At 42.3% G+C, this 26,120-nt stretch overlaps 2 protein-coding genes across 5 annotated transcripts in view; one reads left to right on the plus strand and one right to left on the minus strand.

Moving 5' to 3' along the window:
* The window catches only part of LOC109197015 (ATP-dependent DNA helicase PIF1), a 933,009-nt gene that overhangs the window by 678,373 nt on the left and 228,516 nt on the right, over positions 1-26,120 (minus strand). The window lies entirely within an intron of this gene.
* On the plus strand, positions 2,333-24,242 carry rcan1b (regulator of calcineurin 1b). 3 transcript variants are annotated; one of them, XM_005454286.4, is made up of 5 exons: positions 2,333-2,494; positions 2,662-2,798; positions 18,719-18,892; positions 20,140-20,299; positions 23,077-24,242. In XM_005454286.4, exons 2-5 carry the CDS (start codon positions 2,673-2,675, stop codon positions 23,259-23,261), a joined length of 645 nt encoding a protein of 214 aa, XP_005454343.1. In that variant the 5' UTR covers positions 2,333-2,494; positions 2,662-2,672; the 3' UTR covers positions 23,262-24,242. The 3 variants fall into 3 exon arrangements, with proteins under 3 accessions (XP_005454343.1, XP_013129333.1, XP_013129332.1); XM_013273879.3 differs by lacking the exons at positions 2,333-2,494; positions 2,662-2,798 and adding an exon at positions 17,152-18,030; XM_013273878.3 differs by lacking the exons at positions 2,333-2,494; positions 2,662-2,798 and adding an exon at positions 17,313-18,036.

Below are 26,120 nucleotides of genomic sequence, written 5' to 3' on the forward strand. Positions count from 1 at the left end.
ATAGATGATATTAAGATATCAAGGAAACTTGAATAAGTCCAGACACTTTTCTTTCCAAGCTCCTTAGACTACGACGACCTGGACGACTGAGAAGCTTCACAGACATGTGAAACAGAAAAATGTTTTTGTTTTAATTCAGCTGAAACAAATATAAGAAAAAGTGTGTTCTTTTTGAGTAAGAAGGTTAGAGAACTAAGAGGCCTAAAGATATACAGACCCTTTCCAAAAAATTTGAATATCACAGAAAAGTTTATTTATTTCCATAATTCCATTCAAAACGTTAAACTATCATACATTATAGATTCAGGGCCCACAACTTAAACGATTTCAAGTATTTAGTTGTTTATTTAAGTACATAATTTGGGTTTCCAGCTTATAAAACCTACAAAAACAGGATTTCAAAAAATTAGAATACTGTCAAGACATCAGCTCAAATTTTACAGGGCATGAATGTTTTAAACTGAGTGTCACACACAACTCATCTACTAAACTCAAAGCACCTGCACAGGTTTTCCCAGGTGTCATTAAATTGCTTCAGTTTGGTTCAATTGTCTCTGTTAAGTTCAATATGGGCAAGACTGCAGACTTGACAACTGGCCTGAAGAGCATCATTGGTACCCTCCATAGGATGGGTAAGCCACAAAAGTTCATAGCTAGGGAGGCTGGCTGTTCACAGAGTGATGTGTCCAAGCATATCAATGGAAAGTCTAGTGGAAGGGCAAAATGTGGCAGGAGAAGATGCACCAGCAGAAGAGATGACTGTGGCCTTCAGCGGATTACCAGACAGAAGATTCAAAAATCTGGCAGATATCCAGAAAGAGTGGGATGAGGCAGGAGTCACAGCTTCAAAACCACTTCTGAGCCTGAGCCAACGTCGGAAGCAACTCCATTGGGCCAAGGAGAAGATGGACTGGACTGTTGACCAGTGGTCAAAGGTCCTCTTTTCCGATGAAAGTAAAGTGTGCTTTTCATTCGGGAATCAAGGTCCAAGTGTTTGGAGGAAGATGGGTGAGGAACAGAACCCAAGCTGCTTGAGGTCCAGTGTGAAATATCCACAGTCAGTCATGATTTGGGGTGCAATGTCCAGTGCAGGTGTTGGTAAACTCTGCTTTCTTAAATCCAAGGTCACCGCAACAGTCTACCAGAATGTTTTGGAGGGCTTCATGATTCCTTCTGCTGAGGATCTGTATGGAGATGCAGATTTCATCTTTCAGCAGGACCTGGCCCCTGCCCATACCGCCAGAAGCACCAAAACCTGGTTTGATGGCCATGCCATCACAGGGCTTGACTGGCCAGCCAACTTGGCGAACCTAAACCCCATTGAGAATCTATAGGGTATCAAGAGGAAAATGAGGTCCACCAGACCCAAAAACAATGAAGAGCTGACAGCAAGTATCAAGGAAATCTGGGCTTCCATAACTCCCAGGCAGTGCCACAGGCTGATTGCCTCAATGCCACAGCGCATCGAAGCAGTGACTAACGCGAAGGGATTCCCAACCAAGTATTGAAGATTGACATATCATTTTGAAAGTACCACATTTTGATTGACTTGATGTGATCCTAATTTCTTTCTTCTTCTTTTTTCCTGCAAAAACTGAGAACTAAATGGTGATGTCTTGACAGTATTCTAGTTTTTTGAAATCCTATTTTTGAGGGTTTTATGAGCTGGAAGCCCAAATTATGTACAAATAAAAAACTAAGTACATGAAATCGTTTAAGTTGTGGGCCCTGAATCTATAATCTAAGAAAGTTTAACGTTTTGAATGGAATTATGGAAATAAATAAACTTTTCCATGATATTCTAATTTTTTGGAAAGGGTCTGTATACGAAGTTAGCCAAGAAAGAGTATAAAGCTTTGGATTTTTGGCAGTTCATTTTGATTGTAGATGAACTTGAAGAGATGGTGTAACAAAAAGCAAGTCACTCATTAAGATATAAGCAGACAGTCAAGAACCAGCTGAGTTTTGTTTGTGAAACTCTTTCAGTCATCAGTTAAAGGTAAAAACATCATGCAGTAAGACAATGAGAAGGGTAAACAAAGACATCTGTTAATAAAGGAAACAAGTGATGGAGGGAAGTCTGAAGGGTAGCAGGAATTAATAAAGAAATAGCAAAAGGTTTGGCATGATGATATAAAAGTTCGACTTTTACATGTAATACAAAGGCGAGCAGGCGAGAAACAGGGTCCATGAACAGAGTGATAACAGGAAAAAACAGATGAGATGACTATAGGGAACCAACATGTGACTGAGTGTGGAGGTAAGTCATCGGACCGCTAAATAACGTGAGAGGGCAGTAACGCACCGGGAAAGGATGTAGACTGCCGCGAAGGCCCGGCGAAAAAGAAAACCCGGAAATGCTTCCGCTGTTCCGTGTAGCTGCAGGTAGCTGGAAGTACAGCTGATATCAGACAGTAGTTCGGGTTTGAGAGCACAGTGAGGAGCCAGCGGCTGCCTGAAGGCACACACAGAAAGGACATCGCTGCTAACACCGGTGGGTAAACAGCGCAGCGACGCCTTTGTCATAATAATATGTTTTAACCACGAAAAATAGCTTCATGTCCTGGGTTAGGCACGCGGCATATCAAAGCACTGATAGGTGTAGAGTCAGGCAGCAATCAGCATGTGTCGGTACTGACGGAAGGCTGTCGATGTTTCCAGATATTTGGGTGATGCAGCAGGCGGATAATGGCGGCGAGGAGGAGGCGGCCCCGGTAGATGTTCAGTTCACGGATTTACCGGACGCCCTGGTGGCCTGCAAAGTGGCGGAGGATTTATTCAACGAGGAAAGGCTTAAGGTAAGCTGTCAGGCACTGGCCTGTGTGCGGCTAAACAGTGTTTACATCATATATGAACGTGAAACATGAACCAATAGCTTTGGTGCTTTTGTGTAGTGTAGTTCATTAGAGACAGTTCTTTGTTTTTAAAGCAAAATATGGAATTATCTGATAGTATGACAGAAAGAAACACACACGGTTACCTAGGAGATAAACTTGAATCTATGGAGCACAGTAGCCTTAAAGGAGAAAGATGTGTGTGCAGGAGAGCCACAGGTTTATGTGGTTTCATCACTCCATCTGGTGGCAGATGGATTACTATCATCGATACATGAAAATCAGTTAATTAGCTCCATTAAAGACTAGTGACGGCTATAGTCACGCCCCTAAACTGATTGTGCTGGAAAACGTCTCTGGGACCTTGGAGTCCTCGGGTTTGTAGTCTGTTTGCTAGCTTTAGTCAGAAAAGAAGGTCCAGTTGGGTTCAGACCCAAAATGCTCCTGGATTAAACCGAAAAGTCAGAGTGTTCATTGATGTCACACAGGGGAACATGGCTAAAATGAAAGACGTCATGGATGGTCTCCTACATTTCCTGCAGCTTCTTGGGGGAAGGAGGTGAGCAGGTTAAGAGGTGGTTCTGTCACCAAGGCAAATCCCAAATCAGTGAGCATTTCCATGGACTCCCCATCCTGTAAATCAGAAATGTTACTGCATTAATATTTGATGGCCATAATGAAAATAAAACCAGCAGAATCATTCTGAGGGAGGCAGGGGGTATTCAGTCCCAGTGGACATGTGCTGTATGGAAAAACAGATTTGTGCTGGTGAAGCCAGGACTGTGTGATACTAATAATTTGTGCAGTTACTTCACTTTCACCTTTGGGAGCAGTTTCTCCTGTGGATGCTGGGTGCAGCAATGTGCAGCAGTTGGTGAGAGACTCAGTTGAGTAACAAGACAAACATCAAAAACTTCTCTTTGGATGTTTGATGCTCATCTAACAGCCACCAAGGTCAACTTGTTTTTGTTGTTTCCTGTAGTCCACTATCGCCTCCTTTGTTTCACTGATGTTGCGAGAGAGGTTGTTGTCCTAGCACCAGTTGTTCGGTCCCTTCACATCCACTCTGTAGACTGTGTCATTGTCGCCCGTGGTGGTCATATCATCTGTGCTACATCTGTACTGTACTGTGTTTGTGATGAGCGAGGAGTTAGTGTGTTTTCCAACTCTGACTATCATGTTGAATGCTGAGCTGTAGTCAGCTAAGGGCATTCACACATATATGTTCCCTTTTTCCAGGTGGGCAGGGCAGTGTGTGTGGCCAAAGCAATGGCAACATCTGTGGCTCGGTTTCTTCTGTAGGCAAATTGGACCAGCGTGTAAGGGAGGTAGACTGGATGTGTAGTCTAACCATCTGCTGACGTTGTGATGACTGATGTTAGTGCAACAGGGCAGTAGTCATTTAGACAGACCACTTGTTTCTTGGCGATGGGAATAATGGTGGACGCCTTGAAGGGAGATGTTGAAGATATTGGCGAACACATTTGCCAGCTGGTCACACGTGCTCTGAGAGCATGACCAGGAATGCTTTCTGTAGGGCTGCTCGATTATGGCAAAAATGATAATCACGATTATTTTCACTGAAATTGAGATCTCGATTATTTGACGATATTTATTTAACAATAACAATGTATTGAATAATGGCTTTAAAGATTGTCAAAAAATAATGTAAAATAGTGTGCAAATACTGATTACAGTGCAAATGTTTGCAATATAAAAAATAAATGAAAAATGTAAACATCTATGTTTAGTGAACTTCAAAATACTGCACAATATTTGATCCACGTCTGACTCCGCGAACCCATAATGTTTCCACCAATGTTCCCTCAAATATTTCATGTGTCTGAGCGAACACACAAACTCCCTGAGCGTCCCTTGGACCACTGTGAGCGACATCAGACGTGTGCACTGTGGTCACGCCAGCATCTAATCCATCCAAGTTACATGGTTTATTAAAATAATCAAATTACAGCATTTACATTTATGTTAGACTACTTTTAAACTGCTTTAGCCCACTTACAATGAAAATGTAAAAAATCCTGTTCATGACCCGTGTAGGATGTTAACACTATTGGAAGTAAAAATAACTTGAACTCCAATTTTGAAAACACAACTTTCTTTCTTTTCTTTTTTTTTCCATAAAGCTCTGACTTGTATTATGAGTCTGTGGTCTGGGAGAGAGTCTGTAACTCTGTCTGCAAAATACAGCATATAATGACCAATGTTGGGCAATTAATTATATAGTTACTACTTCAAAAAAGTAACTCAGTTTGGCAAACAACAAAGTTTTTTGCAGCTATTTTTTTTTTTTAATGCAGCCAAGACGTTTTTAAATAAACATTTCAAACTATTTACAGAACAATCAGCTGTTCTGCATCAAATCTGATGCCACACAAATTATTTGTGCCACTCCAAAAAATAATTTCTGTCCACTATGAGATAAAGGAGAACAACAGCCTGATACCTGCAGGCCTGACAACAGGAGATGTATCACTGCTGTAACACCTGTAACACTCAGCAGCCGCCTCATTGTTCTGACACACACAACAAAACTATTGACTACACTACACACTAACTACACACTAACTACACACTAACTACACAAGATTTATGCTAAACGTCTCAAATCTCTCACATCTCAGAACACCGCCCTCACTCCTAAAACTTCCCCCCGTTTCTTAACAACTAGATGCCACGTTGCCATATCATTTTTTGATTGGTCGACACGGTACTTTTTTCGACCAATAGGAAAGGGTGGGGGTGTTTTGGTGTTGTTTTTGCTCACAGGCTTTCGAGCGTTTTCCTTATAAAACGCAGTTTTTACCGTTTCTTCCCGCAGTAAATATAAACAACGACAGTATTCAGGAAGAAAACCAAACATTGCAGATATTTTTATCATAACTCTGGTTTTACGTGGCCGATCAACACAATTTTTTTTTCTTTTTTCTCTTCTTTTTTTTTCTTTTTTTTTTCTCTCTTTTCTCAGGATTACTTACTAATGCATATAGTTTGAGCAGATCAACACAATTTAAAAACTGGTATAAAGTCCACACTTTGTCCGTCAGTTGTTCCGTCTGTCCTGCTCACATCTCCAATGGTTGGACACGTTGTCATTAACGTGGCTTCACTGCACATCAGCCACGCCGCTTTGCTAGCTAAAACACCGGTGTCGGCACATAAGGACGCTGTCATAGCCTGTCAGCGACGTTGATTGGCTGCGTATATACGAATGTGAATCGCATTATTGGCTGGACTATAGGATAAGGTGGCATCGTTCTAATCCCATACAGGAGCAGCCAGTCACTGACTAACACTGCAAAACAGAATTGTTAAAGTTTTAATTTTAATTTCAATTCAGGTTAGATTTTTTTTTGTGCGCAACGCAGATTTTCTGTGCGCAGAGACCGTGCCAGCAGTGCGCAACTGCACAGATGCGCAGCTTAGAGGGAACATTGGTTCCCACACCACTGAAGTCGTTTTACCTCTTTTCAACCAACGGCATTCTTTCTTCAGCAGCCATTATCCTCTCCTCTCCAAATAACTTCTGCTTAGCTTTCCGAGCTTCCCTCGGGTCCTCTTTATTGTTGTGACGCGTGTTCGAAACGCAGAGAGGTGCGCTCGATTTGCCACACGGAGCAGCGCGAGAGTAAAGCACGAGGGAGGTGCTAATAATCGGCTCAGTCATTTTTAATGATCATTGAAAACCCAGATCGTAATCGAGATTAAAATTCGATTAATTGAGCAGCCCTAGCTTTCTGGTCCTGGAGCTTTATATAGGTTGACCTTTTTGAAGGCCATTGTGGCAGCCTCACTCCCCACTAGAGGACATGAAACTGTGTTGGAGTGAGCATAGAGGGTGTTTAGCTTGTCTGGGAGAGATGTGACAGACTGAACACTGACTAATAAAAGAAAAACCAGGTCAGTGATACAGCATAGTCATAATTGCTTGGGGTCAGAAGAGCGGTAAGTGGACTCCTGTGGACTTTGTCCTGGTAGTCCCACTTGGCCTTGGTTATGACCTCAACACTGATCACTACAAAGTGGGAAAATACTTCCAACAGGCACCTAATCTGAGCTTATTCAGTTAGGTTTTAGGAGTTTTAAGCGTTCTAGCCATTTTTAATGAAATGGCTTCTTATATAGGACTTTATATATGCTTTATATAGCACTGAAATTTGATATAGCGCTGATTAAACTTATTCTATTCAGACATTCTTATAGATGCTAATCTGAAAGTGCTGCTGAGTAGGGCTGCACGATTAATCGTTAGAAAATCGCGATCTCGATTCATACTTATGTGCGATCTCGTTTCCAAATCACAACGATTTTAAAAAAAAAAAGAAAAAAAAAAAAAGACGACGACGACGATTGTACCGCATTTTGATCCGGGACGTAATCTGCATGAAAACAAGCGCTCACTCTTCCTGCTCAACAAATGACAAGGGCGGAGCCTTATACCACGTGATACAGAAGCTGTGCCGTGTGATGCTCAAATTGGCAGGAAAAACAACGGAGAACACGAGAAAGTGACAGGAGAAAATCCGTCCTGGTCAACCACCCAAACATCAATAACGGGAACCTTCGTGCCTTGGAGAAGAAGTTTTCCTACGCCTCCTTCGATCTTTTTACTAGCGGAGTTGACCTGTACAGTAAGCTAGTTGCCAGCTACGAGCCAGTCACGAAACCTTCAAGTAACTGCCAGAGGTTTCCTTACTACGGTTCGGAGCCGCGGATCTGGTGCGGTAACACTATACCCGTCGAACTCCCGCAGGCACAAAGAAATTACGGAGGCTATCACTTATCACCTGACCAAAGATATGGCTCCCATCAACACTGTGCAAAACGAGGGATTTAGGAAAATGATCAACACCCTAGACAAACGCTACACAGTGCCGTCCCGCAACTATTTTTCTATTGTTGCACTACCTGCTCTATACACGCAGTGTCGAGCAACGGTGGAGACGGAATTTCAAGCAGCACAACATTTTGCGGCAACGACAAAATGTGAGACATTTATTGTTTTTATGTTCAGTCTCAACTGTTACAAAGTTGATGTGCAGTTAATAAGTGGAATAAATATTTATATTGGAAAAGAAAATCGTGAGAGAATCGTGATCTCAATTCTAAGCAAAAAAATCGTGATTCTCATTTTATGCAAAATCGTGCCGCCCTACTGCTGAGCCTGTACTTTGGTCAGCTCGTCTGCTTTATTTTACTGGACCTGCCCTCTTTCCATCATGCTGTTGTTAATGTAATGTAAAGAAGTCATTCACTCTTTCAAAGCTCAATATTCTCTACATTTCATGCTTTGCCTCTCCAAAACGTGAAATAGACATGCATGCAGAAGTTGCATTACTGCATGCAATAATTACATTACCAGCAAGGGGGAGATAATATATTTAAAGCCAGGAAGTCAGTAGTGAGCAAGTATGAAGTGCATTCCACGGTCCATATTCCTTAGAAAAGCTTAAGCTAGGCAGCTAATATGTATGTACATGCAAATGTTTTAATAATGTCTGTTTAAACACATGCCAGCATTAAATGGATTTGAAAATGTTTCTAGGGCAAACACTACCTAGGCTGCTTTTGTAGTTTTGCTTTTACTGTGGTGTATACTGTGTCAGGCTGAACAGGGAGGGGAGCGACACCCTAATCCCATTGTGGAGTTCACCAGGAACAAGAGAAATGTGACAAAATACATGGAAGATCAAAAAATACTGCAAAAGCAGCCCTAAAGGTTCTCAAGGTAAAGTCATGGTAAGATGCACTGGTTCTTAAACAGCGCTTTACACAACTTGCCTCAGTCACGGGTTTCTATGCTCTTTGTCTGTAAGTGCTTCTTATCTAACATTCATGTGCGTTCACACTGCATCACATAGCTACTCAGGGTTAGTATCTTGCCCGAGGATATTTGGCATGCAGACTTCAGCACACGGTGATCGAACCATCAACCTTCCGATTAGTAGGTGATCTGCGCTACCACCCCACCTAAAGAATTAGGGTATTCTTCAAAGACAAGAAGCTCAACCCAATGGAGCACACGTTTCACCTATTAGATACAAAAATGAATGCAGAAACACCCAAAACATAAATAGTCTAGCCAGTTTCTCGTTTGGCTCTCAGTGAAGGCGGTCACACTTTTCCTCCTCCTCTCCTCTCCCTTAGCTTCCCTGCTTAGCCTCTTGTGTCCTTGTCTAGTCTGGTGTTTTTTGTATTACTTTTCCCTGGAACACTCTCTCACAGTCTGTTCTCTAAAACCTAAAAGAGAATTATGGATTTGATCAACTGGTCCCTGATTGCTATTGACACCCTTTCTCAACGAGAAGTCTGGGCTCGGGTGAGCCTGAGTGCTGAAGATATCTACCTATTCGGAACCATGATAACAGGGTTCTTGCTGATCGGAGCTGGCTTGGCCCTGACTTATCGAAGAATTAAGGAAGTAGAACTGGCTGTTCAAACCCCCACAAGGCTGCCCGCTGGGATTGAAACGATGGGACGAGGCGTAAGTTTCTCAAAATGGGCTCATTGAGTGCAGCACTGATAAGATCTTAGAAAGGCTTACGGCTGCCGTGAATACTCAGAATAAGATCTCTGAGTGCAAACTGGATTACATCTCGGAAGGGCTCGCTTGGCATAACATCTCTGAGCGTAAATTGGATGACATCTCGGGGAGGCACACTGTCGTGAGTTCTCAGAATCGGCTCTTTGACCACAAGAAATGACAACACCACGGAGCGTAAGTTTGGATAACATCATGGAGAAGCTCGCGGCTCTCCAACGGGAGATTGAGAGACCAGTGTCGGACTGTTAGAACAGCTTTGAAATTCATATGAGCTGTTCGCACTAAAGTAAAAACCACCATCACTCATGCGGAGACCACTTCGGCGCCAGCTGCGGTCTCAAGGCTGGAGCTGAACAACACCACCCTGATAATGACTGTGTTTAGACTGTTCTTCCCTTTCTATGCAAGGCCACCTGGGTTGGCTGGAAGACTGTTTACTTAGCCTGGCAGGGCGAAGGACACTGTCTCAGCTGAACTCTGGACACACACACACACACATACTGATATGAACACACTCATCCCCCCTCCCTTTCCAAACGCCTTCGATGCTTGTTTCCTGCGGGGGAACACGGCGGGTCTGTGTGCCGCGCTGGAATGGTAGCGCTGTGCAGGGCGGCTGCTGTGTTCGCTTCGGATTACTCCTCACCCCCACCCAACCCTGTGGCTTGTCATGTCTTTTACAATGTTGTGCTGTGGACATTTATGTGCTTTTTGTGCAGAGGAGTTTTTTTGTTTCCTGTTCTCATGCTGTCCTACAATGGAAGCACAGCATGAGTAGAGGTCTCTTTTTTCCTCTTGTACTTTCCCATTGTAGTGTATATTTGTGTTTTTTTTCTGCAATGCTACCGATCTCCGACTTGTATCCCCATGTAACGTCTGTGTTGTGTGTGTAAGGTCGGGGGGGTCCCATTTCACTGCAGGGCAACCTGCAGGGCAACCTGCATGTGACGAATAAAGCTTTGATTGCTTGATAGTCGCTGACAGCAGTAAAGACCTAGCAGAGCGTTTTAAAGGAGGAAGAACAGCGTTTGGTGATATCCATGGGTTCTAGACTTGAAGATGTTATACCTGCACCACGTGGGCCAACCTCATATTAAACACTATGGATTAAGAATGGAATAGGACTCAGGTTCATGTTATATCACAATCACAATTTGGGCAATGTTCTGCTAGGAAACCTTGTTTCCTGTCATCCATGTTGATACTACTTGGACACGTACCACCTGCCTAAGCATGGTTGCAGACAAATGTACACCATTTCATGGAAACTCTATGCTCTGATGACTGCAGTGTCTTTCAGTGGGTTAATGCTTCCTGCCATAAAGGGGGAAACAAGGTTCAGGGATGGTTTGAGGAGCATAACAAGGAGTTTGAGGTGTTAAGTGTTCCTCCAAATTCCCCAGATCTCAGTCCAACATCCCACATCAGTGGGATGTGCTGGACAAACAAGTCCAATCCATGAAGATTTGACACTGGAACTGGGATTTAAAGAAGTTCTAAAACAAAGATTCTAAATTCATTGCATTGTTCTACCTTCTAAAAACATATTTACATGTCCTAATTGCTGCTATGAATTGAATCTTTCACCTATAAGTCATAGCTGTTAATGGTGATACTGATGTTGGAACACACAGAGTTATGGTCATGTTTAATGTGTATTTCATGGAAGTATTCTAAGAGTGCACTATTAAATTTGTAAAATGGCAAAAAGCATAGTTGCATGCAGTTCTGGCCTAGAAATAAATGATGCAGGAAGCAGCAGGAAGAAATAACGTAATGTGACTGAGTTTTAAAAGCTTAAAAACTGGAAACAAGTTGAATATCTTTAAAATGTACATCAGAAAAATGCAGATTGGCTCAGACAGAGTTTCTGAAGGTTTTACCAAGGAAGCAGTTTTTTAATAGATCCTCTTATATATTTTAGCCAAAGGTGTAGGGCTGCTCGATATAACGATATATATACAGTGGCTTGCAAAAGTATTCGGCCCCCTTGAACTTTCCCACATTTTGTCACATTACAGCCACAAACATGAATCAATTTTATTGGAATTCCAGGTGAAAGACCAACACAAAGTGGTGTACACGTGAGAAGTGGAACGAAAATCATACATGATTCCAAACATTTTTTACAAATAAATAACTGCAAAGTGGGGTGTGCGTAATTATTCAGCCCCCTTTGGTCTGAGTGCAGTCAGTTGCCCATAGACATTGCCTGATGAGTGCTAATGACTAAACAGAGTGCACCTGTGTGTAATCTAATGTCAGTACAAATACAGCTGCTCTGTGACGGCCTCAGAGGTTGTCTAAGAGAATATTGGGAGCAACAACACCATGAAGTCCAAAGAACACACCAGACAGGTCAGGGATAAAGTTATTGAGAAATTTAAAGCAGGCTTAGGCTACAAAAAGATTTCCCAAGCCTTGAACATCCCACGGAGCACTGTTCAAGCCATCATTCAGAAATGGAAGGAGTATGGCACAACTGTAAACCTACCAAGACAAGGCCGTCCACCTAAACTCACAGGCCGAACAAGGAGAGCGCTGATCAGAAATGCAGCCAAGAGGCCCATGGTGACTCTGGACGAGCTGCAGAGATCTACAGCTCAGGTGGGGGAATCTGTCCATAGGACAACTATTAGTCGTGCACTGCACAAAGTTGGCCTTTATGGAAGAGTGGCAAGAAGAAAGCCATTGTTAACAGAAAACCATAAGAAGTCCCGTTTGCAGTTTGCCACAAGCCATGTGGGGGACACAGCAAACATGTGGAAGAAGGTGCTCTGGTCAGATGAGACCAAAATGCAAAACGCTATGTGTGGCGGAAAACTAACACTGCACATCAGTCTGAACACACCATCCCCACTGTCAAATATGGTGGTGGCAGCATCATGCTCTGGAGGTGCTTCTCTTCAGCAGGGACAGGGAAGCTGGTCAGAGTTGATGGGAAGATGGATGGAGCCAAATACAGGGCAATCTTGGAAGAAAACCTCTTGGAGTCTGCAAAAGACTTGAGACTGGGGCGGAGGTTCACCTTCCAGCAGGACAACGACCCTAAACATAAAGCCAGGGCAACAATGGAACGGTTTAAAACAAAACATATCCATGTGTTAGAATGGCCCAGTCAAAGTCCAGATCTAAATCCAATCGAGAATCTGTGGCAAGATCTGAAAACTGCTGTTCACAAACGCTGTCCATCTAATCTGACTGAGCTGGAGCTGTTTTGCAAAGAAGAATGGGCAAAGATTTCAGTCTGTAGATGTGCAAAGCTGGTAGAGACATACCCTAAAAGACTGGCAGCTGTAATTGCAGCAAAAGGTGGTTCTACAAAGTATTGACTCAGGGGGCTGAATAATTACGCACACCCCACTTTGCAGTTATTTATTTGTAAAAAATGTTTGGAATCATGTATGATTTTCGTTCCACTTCTCACGTGTACACCACTTTGTATTGGTCTTTCACCTGGAATTCCAATAACATTGATTCATGTTTGTGGCTGTAATGTGACAAAATGTGGGAAAGTTCAAGGGGGCCGAATACTTTTGCAAGCCACTGTACATCGGCTCACGATATAAAAACGTCTGTCGTTTCATTTTACGCTATCGTTTGTTTTGTTGTGTCGCAAAATAAACTGTTTACGGCAATATTTTTTTCATCGTTTTGATGGTCACTGTAGAATTTCTTAAAGTTCTCTCGTTCTCTTATATTTAATATAACCACACTACAGACGGACAAGCGCCTGTTTTTATGTGTTATCGTTAGCAACAACGATCGTGTGGCTCCGCCGTCCGCTTGTTTATTTTCCACATAAACCTTTCACAATAAAGCTGAAGATTCTGTTGAGATTTTTCAAAATAAACTGAATCATGTGAAATAGTATGGAGAGTGTTTATGGATGAGAGGCCAAAAAGAGCTGTCAGATGCTAAAAAATAAACCTTAGAGCAGGCTTTTCCCCACAGCATGCCGTGTAATAAATACTCAAAAAGAAAATTGCGCCTGTTTCAACTTATGGAACACGAGATTCACAGAATTAGCTGAAAATGTTAAATTTTTGTGATAAATATCGTTGTCGGGACGATAAATGTCTTATATTGGGATATGAGACTTTGGTCATATCGCACAGCCCTACAAAGGTGTGCAAAACACTGAAAAATCTTTTTAACAAACAAACATTTGGACAAATGTTTTTAACTAGTGGACACAGTAAGGTTCTGCTAAACAGTTTTCTAAACTTTCTTGGTTCTACTTACCTAGTTAGCTGGACACTAACTTCATTATTCTCTAAGACCTGAAGGCTTGTCAGTATTATCAGCAAAATGATGATTTTCCAAATCTTCTATTATAGTTTTGCTATGCACCTACTGGCCTCAGGAGGGCAGTAGAGGCCTGTCTCTACATGATCACTGTAGCTCAGTATCAATTTAAATACTAATGTCTGCTGAGCTGTGCAAGTTGTATTTCTGCGCTCAAAAGGAGAGCATGGTGCAATAAAAATATGTGTGCTTGTTTTGTGTCTGCCTGGTGAGGCAATGGAAAAAAATGTGCAGATGAAACAAAAACAGTGGGATGGAAAAAATGCAGGGCTGGGCTTGCACACACAGTGGCTGCAGCAGGGTGAGGCTGAGACCTGGAGGTGATTAGTGCATGTCTGTAGTTTCTGTGTTGCTCAACATCAATACACAACACTCGATGGACATGGGAGCATCAGCAGGCTGTCAGGTGGCTCACTAATATTACAGCACTGTTTGCACATTTTCTGTCTGACACACACACACACACACACACACACACACACACACACACACACACAGGATGGTGACATGAGTCACTGTGCATTTACACCCATGCTCAGCTGGCCATAAATGGTGCATGCTGTTTCCGTCTTGGCGTTCTGTTTTGGTCATTTTGTTTTATGGATTTTCCTGTAAGTGAACCTCTTGTGTGGACTTTCTCTCACCGGTTGTGTCTTTGCTTATTTGGGATGTGTAGCAATCTGCTTCCTCTTAGGATACTTTTTTTCTTCTCCAGTATTTTAGCTAATTTATTTCACACAAAGACAGTCACTAGATTTTTTTCTTATTCTTTGTATATTCATGCCTTACCATGTACAGTGCAACTGGGAACTCATTTCTTCCATATTTAGTCGTGTCATAGCATTAGTCCCAAATGAATGACATTTTTCACCTCAAAATTCTACAGTGACAAAGTGACATGTTTTATTATTGAAAGTAAAAAACAGAAATGTAACCTGTATATAAGAATTCACAGCCTTTGCACAATACGTTGCTGAAGCTTTTGGTCTTTCTGAGTATGATGCTGAAAGCTTGGCACACCTATTTTTGGACAGTGTCTCCCATTCTGCTTTCGAGCACCTCTGAAGCTCCTACAGGTTGGATGGGGAGCACTGACGCACAGCCATTATCAGAGCTCCTCAGAGACCTTTCTACATCTGCTTCAGTTGTTCCCTCAGCCCTGGTACCTCTCGATTTTCCCATGCTCGTTCTTCCTGATATTCTAAGCTGGACCAGGATCTATAACAGCTATGGTTCTCTGCTACCGCTGTGTCTGGTTGGTTGTCCAACAGCTGCTTGTCTGGAGTCCCACAGGACCTTAGCCTCATTGTTCTCAACAGCATTTGATGATGGCTGCCATCAGGACTTGGGACTGTGTTGTCCATGTGCCACGCAGATGATCCTGTACATCAATCAAGCTACTTGGTCGTGCCTCTCAGTGAGCACTATCACAGCTTGCATCCTACATCCTGCTGCATTGTGCTGGATAGTCTCCGGGGCAGCTTTGCACAGTTTGGGGCTGAGGTCCTGGATTGTGGCTCTGACACTTAATAATCCTTGTCCTCCCTCTTTTATTGGGGGAGAGAGTGTCGTGGTCATGGACTTTGGGTGGAGGGTTTTCCCTATTTCTTTCTGTGCCTGCTTATTGTTACAGGACATATGCATCCAAGCAATAGCTTGGAGCTTATTCTTACCATTCAACTGGCTTGTCAGCACCTGTCTGTCCTTCTGGCTGTACCTGACTGTGGCTGACCTTTTTGCATATTCATCATGTTCCCACTGGCCTGTGGGATTTCCAGGTATGTGTAGCTTTTGTACTATATCTGCTATTGTGCCTCCACCCTTCAGTCCGGATGAGCTTGCCTGTCTTTGCAGCCATTCGACTTTACTTATCCAGTCTGAATAACATCCTGATGCCTTCACTGTACATCCTGGTGATGTGGATCAGTGAGTCAGTGTCCTGGCTTATAGCTTGTCACCCATGTACAGTAGTTGGCTGATGGTTGCTCCACTGCAAAATCTGTAGCCATGTCCACTGTTAAATGGTAAATGGACTGATTCTACTCTCAAAGTCCTTTATACAACATGCCATCCATCCATCCATTCTCATTGTCAGGGTTGCAGGGCAGCTAGAGCCTATCCCAGCTACCATAGGGCAAGAGGCAGGGTGCACCCTGGACAGGTCTCCAGTCTGTCGCAGGGCTAACAGACAACCATTCACACTCAGGTTCACACCTATGGGCAATTTAGACTTACCCAAGTAACTTAATTAAGCTTCACACACTTTCATACTCTGATGCACCGGAGAACAACTTTGGGTTAGTGTCTTGCTCAAGGATATTTGGCATGCAGACTGGAGGAGCCAGAGATTGAACCACCAACCATCTGATCAGTAGATGACCTGTTCTACCTAGCTACCGCCACCCCAAGTGTGACAGATGTGTGACAGATGTGTGACAGATGTCGGTGATGATCAGGGGATTGAGGTCTATGTAGAACAGCAGCAAGAACATTCTGTTGGCCAGTTGTATTTATTATTGTGCGATCTACTGTACAATAAAGCGCCTTGAGGCGACTGTTATTGTGATTTGGCGCTATATAAATAAAATTGAATTGAATTGGCATCCAGAGTTGTTTTTTACAATCCCACTGAGTTCCCCATGAATATTATCAGTGTGTTATTAGCTTTGTACAGTGTAAAGGAAACGTGTGCTTACTCAGCTTGGTTGCTACAATGCCTGAGAGGAACTTCCAGCTGCTGGTAGCTTCATGGTGTGGTGTTCGTAAACATGATTTTTAGAGTCTTAACAATCCGTTCAAATTTGGCTCAGATCTACCAAAGTCTCCAAGGTCATTGTTCAAAACACTGACCTCTGACCTCTCCTTCAAGGTCAGTCAAATTGATTTAGCAGACATCTGCACTCTAAGTGCTTCTTGGTGATCTTTGTAAATATTGTGGCTTTTTTTCCCCACAATGAAATGAAAAGAAGAAATCATGTATGTTGTATATGTCAACTGTCATTTTTATTCTTTGGCTTTTGGCCTCAGAGAGACGTTTTTCTTGTAATTAAAGTAGTTAATATCTAACTAATTAATGATTCTACTTTTTCTTTTATTTGGCTTTTATTTATATCTTATGTAACTGTATTATTTAGTTCCAGTGTACGGCACTTTGGTTGTTTTATCAATAAAGATGATGATGATGATATTGACTGTATGAGCAGTCAGAAACAGTGTTGTCTGTCATTGTGTGAAGCTTTAAGCTCTCTGCTATTAATACCTCACAGAAACATGTTATTATCTGCAGACTTTCCTCCTGCCTCTGGATCCCTTCATGCTTCTCACTAGTCCTGTCCTTCTACCCTTCCCTCACCCCTTTTTTACTTTGGGTGTCAGTCTCCCAACTACATCTGTCATTTCTCTGTCCTTCAGTCATGTATACAAAGAGAAAAGATATGAATGTATGTTTTTGTTCTACGTGTGGAATCCAAAGTGAGGCTCACTGTCATAGTTTCCACTAATAAACAGTATCAGGAGGCAGAGTGATGTCAGTGTTCCACTGTGTCTCTCCCACTCTCTCGCACAGACACAGTCATTGCCCTTCATTCTGTAGGATTAGTCAGCGTTGGCTTGTATCTGTCAGTGGAGGAATAGGAAGAGAGAAGAAAATAGATTTCCCTCCTCCTTCCACCGATGATTGGCCTGCAGTGAATGAGACCAGGAAGAAGAGAGGAGGGGACTGTGGGCAATGCGTCATAGGCTGTGGAGCTGGGTGAGAGAGAGAGAGAGAGATTAAAGTGTGAGTGACATTTTCAGCTCTCCACACCCAAATCTCTGGAAAATTCCGTGAGTTTTCAGTCTGCTGCTGAGCGAGACAGGAACAAGCTGCAGCAGCACCAGAAGAAAACGCAGATTAGTCAATGTTAGATGTTGTTTTCAATTTCTATCTTTAGATTCTTATTTCATAATCTTGGAATGTGCTGTCTCTAACATTGTGGACTTGATGTACTGTGGGCACCGAAGGAGAAAAACTGCTGCTGTGTTTTCCAACAAAAACGCATGTGAAGCCAGTGCTGGGGAAGAACCCGACTACGGTCCTGTTTGGAACCATCCCGTTGTCTCTGCTTGTCCGTCACCCTGGGGAAAGCAACAGTCCTCCAACCTCGTCCCTCCTCTTCCTCAACTTCATTGACTGTTACAGCATTGCATCGCACCCTGAACTCAGTTATCAGGTGGAAAAGGTTGCAGATCGGCGGGTCGCCTGTCATGCACATTAAGACCACTAAATGTAACCGGTTCTGCCTGGTGGCCTCGGTGACCAACCGGGAGTTATTCCACCACTCTGAGGTGCAGGTAACAGTACGGTGTCACTAAAGGATTTCCTGGAATTTGACTACCGAGGCAGCTGACCCTGTATGCATTCTGAGACATCTTTACTGGCTTCCAGGATCTACTGGCAGCTGGCAACTGCATTTTGTGTTGACTGTATATAGGTTTTATGTGCAGTTTGTCATGTAATGTAACTATTGAGAGGTCTGCTTAAACTTGATTTTACAGCTGAATACACCCAAGCATCCAGCTCAACTACCCTCTAAAAACTGTTTTTCAGTAGTAATGTAGCAACTCGACTGTTAGATGGTGTAATGGACAGCCAAGACTGACTGTAAAACGCAGTAATGAGGATTTTGCAGCATGGCAGTGCTTTTTAAAACGGATTTCCTTAAGCTGTTGGTACAACTGGATAATAAAACAGTGTTAAGAAAAAGATGAATCCTGCATCTGCACTAATGTGTGCTAATCTCTAGGCGTTTAGGTAATATCGATCGTTTTAGTGTGTCTGCATGATCAGATGTCTGTGGCTTTATTCATAGCATCTTCAAATAACTATTTCTAACTGGCTCTTGCTCAATATTTTTAGCTAAAAAGTGAAGAAAGTGCTAAATGGGCTGAACGGAGTTGAAGTCTGTAAGACGATTCAGAGATTTCAGTCATTACTTCAGTCTCTTCCTACTGTCTGCTTCCTCTTTGTTTCCAGGCTGGCTTTGAGGCTTTGTTCCGTTCATTCGACTCAGAAGTGCAGTTCCAGTACTTCAAGTCGTTTCGCCGGATCAGGATCAGTTTCAGAGATGCTCTGGCTGCAGCGGAGGCGAGACTCCGACTACATAAGACGGACTTCAACGGCAAAGAAATGAGACTTTACTTCGCTCAGGTAATATCTGTAGGCTGAGATCTATCAGACACATGAATGTAACTTTTTCAGACCTTCAACGGGCTAAACCAGGCAGAGCTCTTGATACACTTTCTGAATGTCATCTATGGTTGTCCCAGAGTTTGGAATAATAAATGAAAAATGAAATAACTAAAAAACAACTTGTACTTTTTTCTCTTATAGAGATGTTCATAATTGTTTTTTCGTACTTTCACGTGTTGTTACATCAATCAGCATCCTCCAGACTACATTTGACATGTTAGCTTCAGTTTAATATGAATGGAGCTGCTGCTGTGTATATGTTTATAAGAATAGAATAACCTAGTGTAGTTTATAAGGGTGTTACATTCTGTCTACCTAAACAATGTTGTTAGCTTGCTTTATGTTAGCTAGCTGATTAATTCATCCTTTCTGATGCTACAAAATAATAAACATTTCAATTCAATTTTATTTACACAGCACCAAATCACAACAACAGTCCCCTCAAGGTGCTTCATATTGTAAGGTAGACCCTACAGTAACACATACAGAGAAAAACCCAACAATCAGATGACTCCCTATGAGCAAGCACTTTGGCGACAGTGGGAAGGAAAAACTCCCTTTTAAAAGGAAGAAACCTCCGACAGAACCAGGCTCAGGGAGGGGCGGGGCCATCTGCTGTGACTGGTACACAATGCGCCTGTGGTGAATGACGCAGTGGGCAGTGATTAGACGTTCCACTTCACAGTAGGGCGGATCCCGGAAGCATAGGATTTCCACCTCCATGTGTGCTGTGTGGACGGTGTTCTTTGGGTGGTACTCACACTGGAGCAGTGGGACGAGCTGATGCCAGTTGCATGCTCAGTTACATGCAAATCAATGTAGAACTTTTGCAATGTTTTTTCCGTCTTCTTCTACTAGAATGAAGCGAACTTACAAAGTCAGAAAGGGATTGAATAAATAATTTTCTCACTGTAGTTAAAGTTGGTGAAATACACAGAAAAAAATATCCAATAAATCACTGAATGAATCTACGGTTTAATGTGACTATGTGGTTTCAGTGGTAAGACTATAAGTAATAGGTAAGCACTATATAAATGTCAGTCCATTAGTTAGCTGGGTAGGTAGGTGACATAAACATAATCATCAATCCGTTTCTTTGGCAATGACTAACTTTTGGTTTCTTTCTATATGATGAGACAGTTTCGGTATAACCTGTGATATATTGCTGGTTATTTAAAGTGCTTCCCTGCCTTTGCACTGTGTAGTCTGTTCACATAGGGAGTCCTCGTCTGGAGCCTCCCAAGCCAGAGAAGCAGTTCCTGATCTCACCTCCTGCTTCCCCTCCAGTCGGCTGGGAACAGTCTCAGGACGCCACACCGGTCATCAACTATGACCTGCTTTGTGCCATCTCTAAACTGGGGCCAGGTATACAACACATTATGATTTGTGTTTTCCATCTGTGTGTGAATGTGTGACAGGTTTGTAAAACACAATCGACACTTCCTGCAGCCTCAAATACAAACTGAAGGCTCTTTACAGGCTTGGAACGAAGCTGAGTGGCACATGATTTAAAACGGTGTTCCACTTCTTTTAATCTTACCTTTTTATGTCGATAAATTCATCATAACTGATTACAGGTGCAAAGTGTGTGAGATTGTCTCCACACTGATATTGACATCAACACCTACAACTCAAAGTCAGGAGCCAGGTAGCACTGACTGCCAGCAGAACTGCAGACAGGTGTCGTGTTTAGAGGGAAAACTCAACACTGCCATCAGAGCATCGTTACTGTCACTGAAACAAATACAACAAAATTAAGTGCCGTCCCTGCTGCACTGAAAAGAACAAAAATAATAAGAGAAAAACTATAAAATGAGATTTAAAAAGGACAAAAGAACCATCTATTGCACTTAAGGAGCTGCGCTATGGTAGGTGTTCATTGCAGCGTTTCATTTTCATTTCCACTTTATTTAACAGGGACCGTGTACAACAAAACAATCTCCTAAGAGAAAAGATGTCCCAGATCGGGATCGAGATGACATGACGTAAATAGAGCAACAGTGCATACTAGATTTCAGATACTCAGGAAGCTGAGTCCCTGATAGTTTTTAATGAATTATGATACAAACCATTGACATTTGGGTAACGTTCACTGAGGTCTTCAAGGTCAGTTTAATGATAATTGGTCAATAATTGACTAAAAGGCTTAGAAACTATCATTATAACAAACACAGTGTGTATTGTGAACATATAGAAGGTATTGCAGATAAAGATTTAAAATATATCACATTTGACCACTGACCTATTTTCCATGGTCAATAGATAGATCTGAAGTTAAAAGTCATAGTTTTAAATGGCACTATACAACTTTATTATGTTTCTTACTGCTCTTGTTTATATTGAATACATACAGGGATTCTAAATATCACGTTACTTTTGACTTCTGGCCTCTTCTTCAAGGTCAAACTTTCATGAAATGTGGGGGAGGTTCTATAAATTAATGCTTAAAAGTCTTGTGCATGTGTTAGTGAAAGTCTGACAACAGAGCTTTATATAGCTGTACAGGTGAATTGGCTCCTCGAGAGAAATGGGTGACACTGAGCTCAGGGAAGTGATGGGAAACCCACACATCATGCACGTCTGCTAGGCATAGACACAGCACATTTAAAAGCAGTGAGGATTAGAAACCTATATCAACAAATGTTTCTGGCACAACTTCACCTTCTTCCAAGGTGCACGGACAAGACAAAGATCTGATGACCTGAAGACTCCAGCAACACTTAAAGTAATCCGTTCTTTAAGTGATGACGTGATAAATCCTAGCCCAAACTACTCTGTGTTCACTAAGGCTGTTGTGTTTTTAACTTGTTTTAGTGCTTTGTATCTTGTTCTATGTAATCTACAAGCCCCTAAAAACAGTCAGTGATCACTGTCGGCCTCTCTCGGTTTTTATCACCACTGTTCATTTTAAAGCTCAGTTTTTAAACCTTACGATGTACCTACAGCCCAGCCCATGCAGCAGTATATTAATGACTAACCTGGTATTGTGGATGGATTATCTCAGTTGTTCTCCTGACTGAAGTTTGGTCCGTTTACAGCATCCTGCCATGCGATTGCATTTGTCCCTAACCATCAGGAACCCTCACGTTAACTTTTATTGAGTGGAAAAAAGTTAGCGTTCATCCTCCAGCTTCACTGTGTTTATGCTATGCTAACATAGCTGTGTCGCTAGCGATCACGTAGCACATCATTATATAGCAGCTAGCCCAACTTCAGTAACCCTACAAACGTCACTGCTGTTTAGTTTTCTGTCTTCATTTATGTTGGAAGTGATAGCAGAGCTGTACGTTTGAATGTTTCAGAAATCTCTCAGTCAGAACATGCTATATCATGTTTAGGTGGAAGCTAGCGAGGTAACTTCCTGCTAACTTCTAACTCCATTAAATTTAATAAATCCTGTTTTCATGGATGTTAAACTTAATTGTTACACCTGGTAAACCAGCAAAGCTGATCATTTTATTAAAGAAGAAAGAATTTAGACAGTTTGTAACTCTCAGTAATGCTGCAGTGGTCGTCTGACTTTGAGACCTGAAGCAGAGTTTGGACCCGGGAATGGCTAATGACGTCAGACTTAAAGACCGGATTCGGGAAGGCCACACCCCGAAACACGTTTGTCACTTAGTAAAGCTGTTCCCTATTACTTTAAATGTCACTTGAGTCTTCATTACAAATTACAAACGTATAACATATGGAATATTTGACTGTTCAAACTATTCAGACTGGTCCTGTTGCAGCTCCACATGCTAATGCTGTTCACACCACCAATGTCAAAGTTACAAGAAGTAAAGGTAGTATGGGTTAGGAGTTGATGTGTTAATGCTGTGTCGGCTGATGTGGCTAAAGCATCTAGATTCTGCCTCCAGATATATCAAAGCAATATTTCCTAAAATTGAATGATTAAAATAGTTTCTTTGATACACTTGAAATTGCCAGCTGATGTCAGACAGGCTCCAAGATGTCCTCATTGACATCTAAGACTGAGATCATCAGGTCGTCAGGATCTTGATATCAGCTTTGTTCTCCATTTTGCATCATCCCTTTAGCCGAAGAGGGAAACATCATCACTGCACAGTGACTCGGTACATTGTAGCCCCGCCTGTGGGAAATGTCCTCCAATTTGACCGTTTTTGTGTTATTCTTAGGGGGGAAGTACGAGCTTCACACGGCAACACCAACCACTCCCAGCGTGGTCGTCCATGTGTGCGACGACGATCGCGGTGACAGCTCAGCGCCCGATGACAGCGACCAGGATGACAAGCCCCGCCCACCACGACCAAAGATCATTCAGACTCGACGGCCTGACTACACACCTAGAGTTGAGCAGTGAGCGGTGCTTACAGGGGAATCTGTACTGTGTCAGCGTCTCCAACGATCAGGAGCTGAACATGCTCGCAGAGATTTGGATAAAGCTGTGGGACTGTGAGAAGGCGTCTGTGGGTGCTGCGATATCCAGCTGAAGCAAATGATTAGAATTGCATGCTGCATTTGTGTCGTGTTCGACAGACCGAAGAGGGAAATGGTTTAAATGGACTTACTGTACGACTGTTGCTATCTGCTCTGGTGCTCCATTTGTCTGTTATTAAGGTGTGAAGCAACCTGCTTCAGCTTTTTCACATTTTAGTGGCTTGTGTGCTCACTAGCATGAAGTCATGACAGTGTCCATTGCTCTGCACTGTTGTCTGATGTATCTGCTTGGCCTAAACAAAGCTGGCCTCCTGCTGTCTTACAGTCTTTGCTGCGACAGTTTTGCACCCAGTTCCTGGAATTCTCTTCAAAATAGTGTTTGAAGTTTTCTATATTCTGTGTGTGTTTTGGTTGTCTTAAATAGCAAACAGCTGTTATTAAAGGCACCCACATAGGAAGTGATTTGTAGTGACAGAGACCTTCAGGCAACAACTATCAAAATGGCTGCTGATGACGTGAAGCGGGCCAGTTTGGAGTTAACCCTCAAGAACCTGAATGTCTGCAGGCCGCTGACTCTCAACAACACAGTGATCACATCCTGCGTGGACGCCCGTTTACTCTTTGACTTAAAATCCAACAAATGTTTATCTGTTACTTAAGAATGCCACACTTACCTGTTACTGTCACTGACCATGTCGTGCTGTCATTTAAAAAAAACAGATGACTCTTTTTGCCATGTGGGGGTTAAATAGTATTCTGAAAAATGTCTTTCTGCCAATGTGTGGGAGTGCTGCTGTTCAACCAGTGACTCAGGGCCCAAACAAGCTGCCGGTTATTTTGAGGCCTGTTTTGTACTTGTGGCACATCCAGCTCATGTCCTAAGGCTTTTACTACACTGCAAAAACTCAAAATCTTACCAAGAGTATTTGTCTTATTTCTAGTCAAAATCATCTCATTACACTTAAAATAAGACAGAATCAGCTAAAGGGCAACATTTCAGCAAGCTAAAGGAACTTGTTTCAAGACAGTAAATCTTAAAACTAGACAATTTTCACTTGTTCCATTGGCAGATTTTTTCACTTATTTCAAGCTAAAATATCTTGTATTAAGTAAAAAAAATCTGCCAATGGAACAAGTGAAAATTGTCTAGTTTTAAGATTTACTGTCTTGAAACAATATGTCTGTGAAGGTTCTCAGTCATCCAGGTCATCGTAGTCAAACCTTGGCTCATGTGATTAGAGGATCACCAGGGGGTCCTTTGTCCCTCTTTGGGGGGACACTCCCACTGGGTTTAAATCTGGGACTCTCGGCCATTTGACCTTAGAACTGAAGAAGCTTCTCGGATGAGAGGTGAAACGTCTTCAAGCAACTCAAAGAAGTCCAGACGCTTTTCTTTGCAACTCCTTTGACTGTCTTGAAACAAGTTCCTTTAGCTTGCTGAAATGTTGCCCTTTAGCTGATTCTGTCTTATTTTAAGTGTAATGAGATAATTTTGACTAGAAATAAGACAAATACTCTTGGTAAGATTTTGAGTTTTTGCAGTGTATGAAGCAGGATGGTCAAGATAAAAACTGTCTTATCCAGGCCATCTCGGGGTTAACCTGGATTTTCTTTACTTTGATGGTGCAGTAAGACGTGGTATATATCCACTGCCTACCTGGCCATGTACTCATGGTAACTAACCTCTTATAAAAGGAGGTTATGATAGAGATCGCAGATCACCACCTATTTTGTGTGGTCCCTCAGACCTCTGTGTGGATACTGGAAGGGTCTAAATTATTTTTTAGTGTATGAAGTCTGTTTTTCCCTGATGTGTGTTAGGTGCACATGAGGATTTTGTACATGTTCGCTGCAATCGATTTCAAAACAGTTTCATTGTTCTGTAAGGTTAGTGTATGATCCCAAAATGGAGCTCCTTGTTGTACTCACTCAGTTTGTATCAAATGAATTCTGCTCTTGTATTTATTCACTGTCAGGCTGCAGTGATACAATAAAACTCTTTCAAGCACACATTGCATTACATTATAATCCATCAGATTCTCAGATGTCTTAATGATAGAGTTGTGATATTAAGAAGTTTGATAACTTACACAGTCAGCAGTTTTGGCAGCTTTTCTTCCTGGTTTCAAATAGGCTAAACTTTATTCATATAATTTTAATACTAAAGTAGTGTACAGCAGCTCTGTTACTGTATGTGTTTAACTTCTTATATTTTTATCTTCCTTTTAACTCTCAGCCGTAATAGACTGATGGAGACTGTGGTCACCCTGCCGAGTGGACAGGCCCAAGTTTGTGAAGCGATAACTCCAGAATGAGGCGACATAGGTTTTTGAAATTGATACCATAGGAGGCTGAGGGGTAGCACTGTAAAATCAGCTGCTCTGCTGGCTGTTTACGGACCATGTTTGACTGGGCAACACCATCCCTTTCATGTGATAGTGCAGAGAATCCTGGGTTGACCAGTGATGGGAAGTTTTATCCTGATTCAGATATTCCAGTAAGAGAATAAAGGATGAGATATACTGGACTTGCTTCGTAGTACAGGGCTCTGTTGTGTGCATGTTTGACTGTGTGTTTCAAAGATGTACTAAGTGCTGTGTTGCTGTTGCATCAGTAGGGTTACAGCAATTTCCAACTAATTGTTGTTTGATTTCAAAAATGTTGCAGCTGTGAACGTGGCATCATTGTCACCCTGCCGGTATGGGCTGGCAGACGTTGGGGGGACAGAAGTATTCACTGACTGAACGAAGCGAGATGGCTTGTTTCACATTGATACCATAAG

The sequence above is a fragment of the Oreochromis niloticus genome, linkage group LG23 (assembly GCF_001858045.2).
Source record: "Oreochromis niloticus isolate F11D_XX linkage group LG23, O_niloticus_UMD_NMBU, whole genome shotgun sequence".
Lineage (NCBI taxonomy): Eukaryota > Metazoa > Chordata > Actinopteri > Cichliformes > Cichlidae > Oreochromis > Oreochromis niloticus.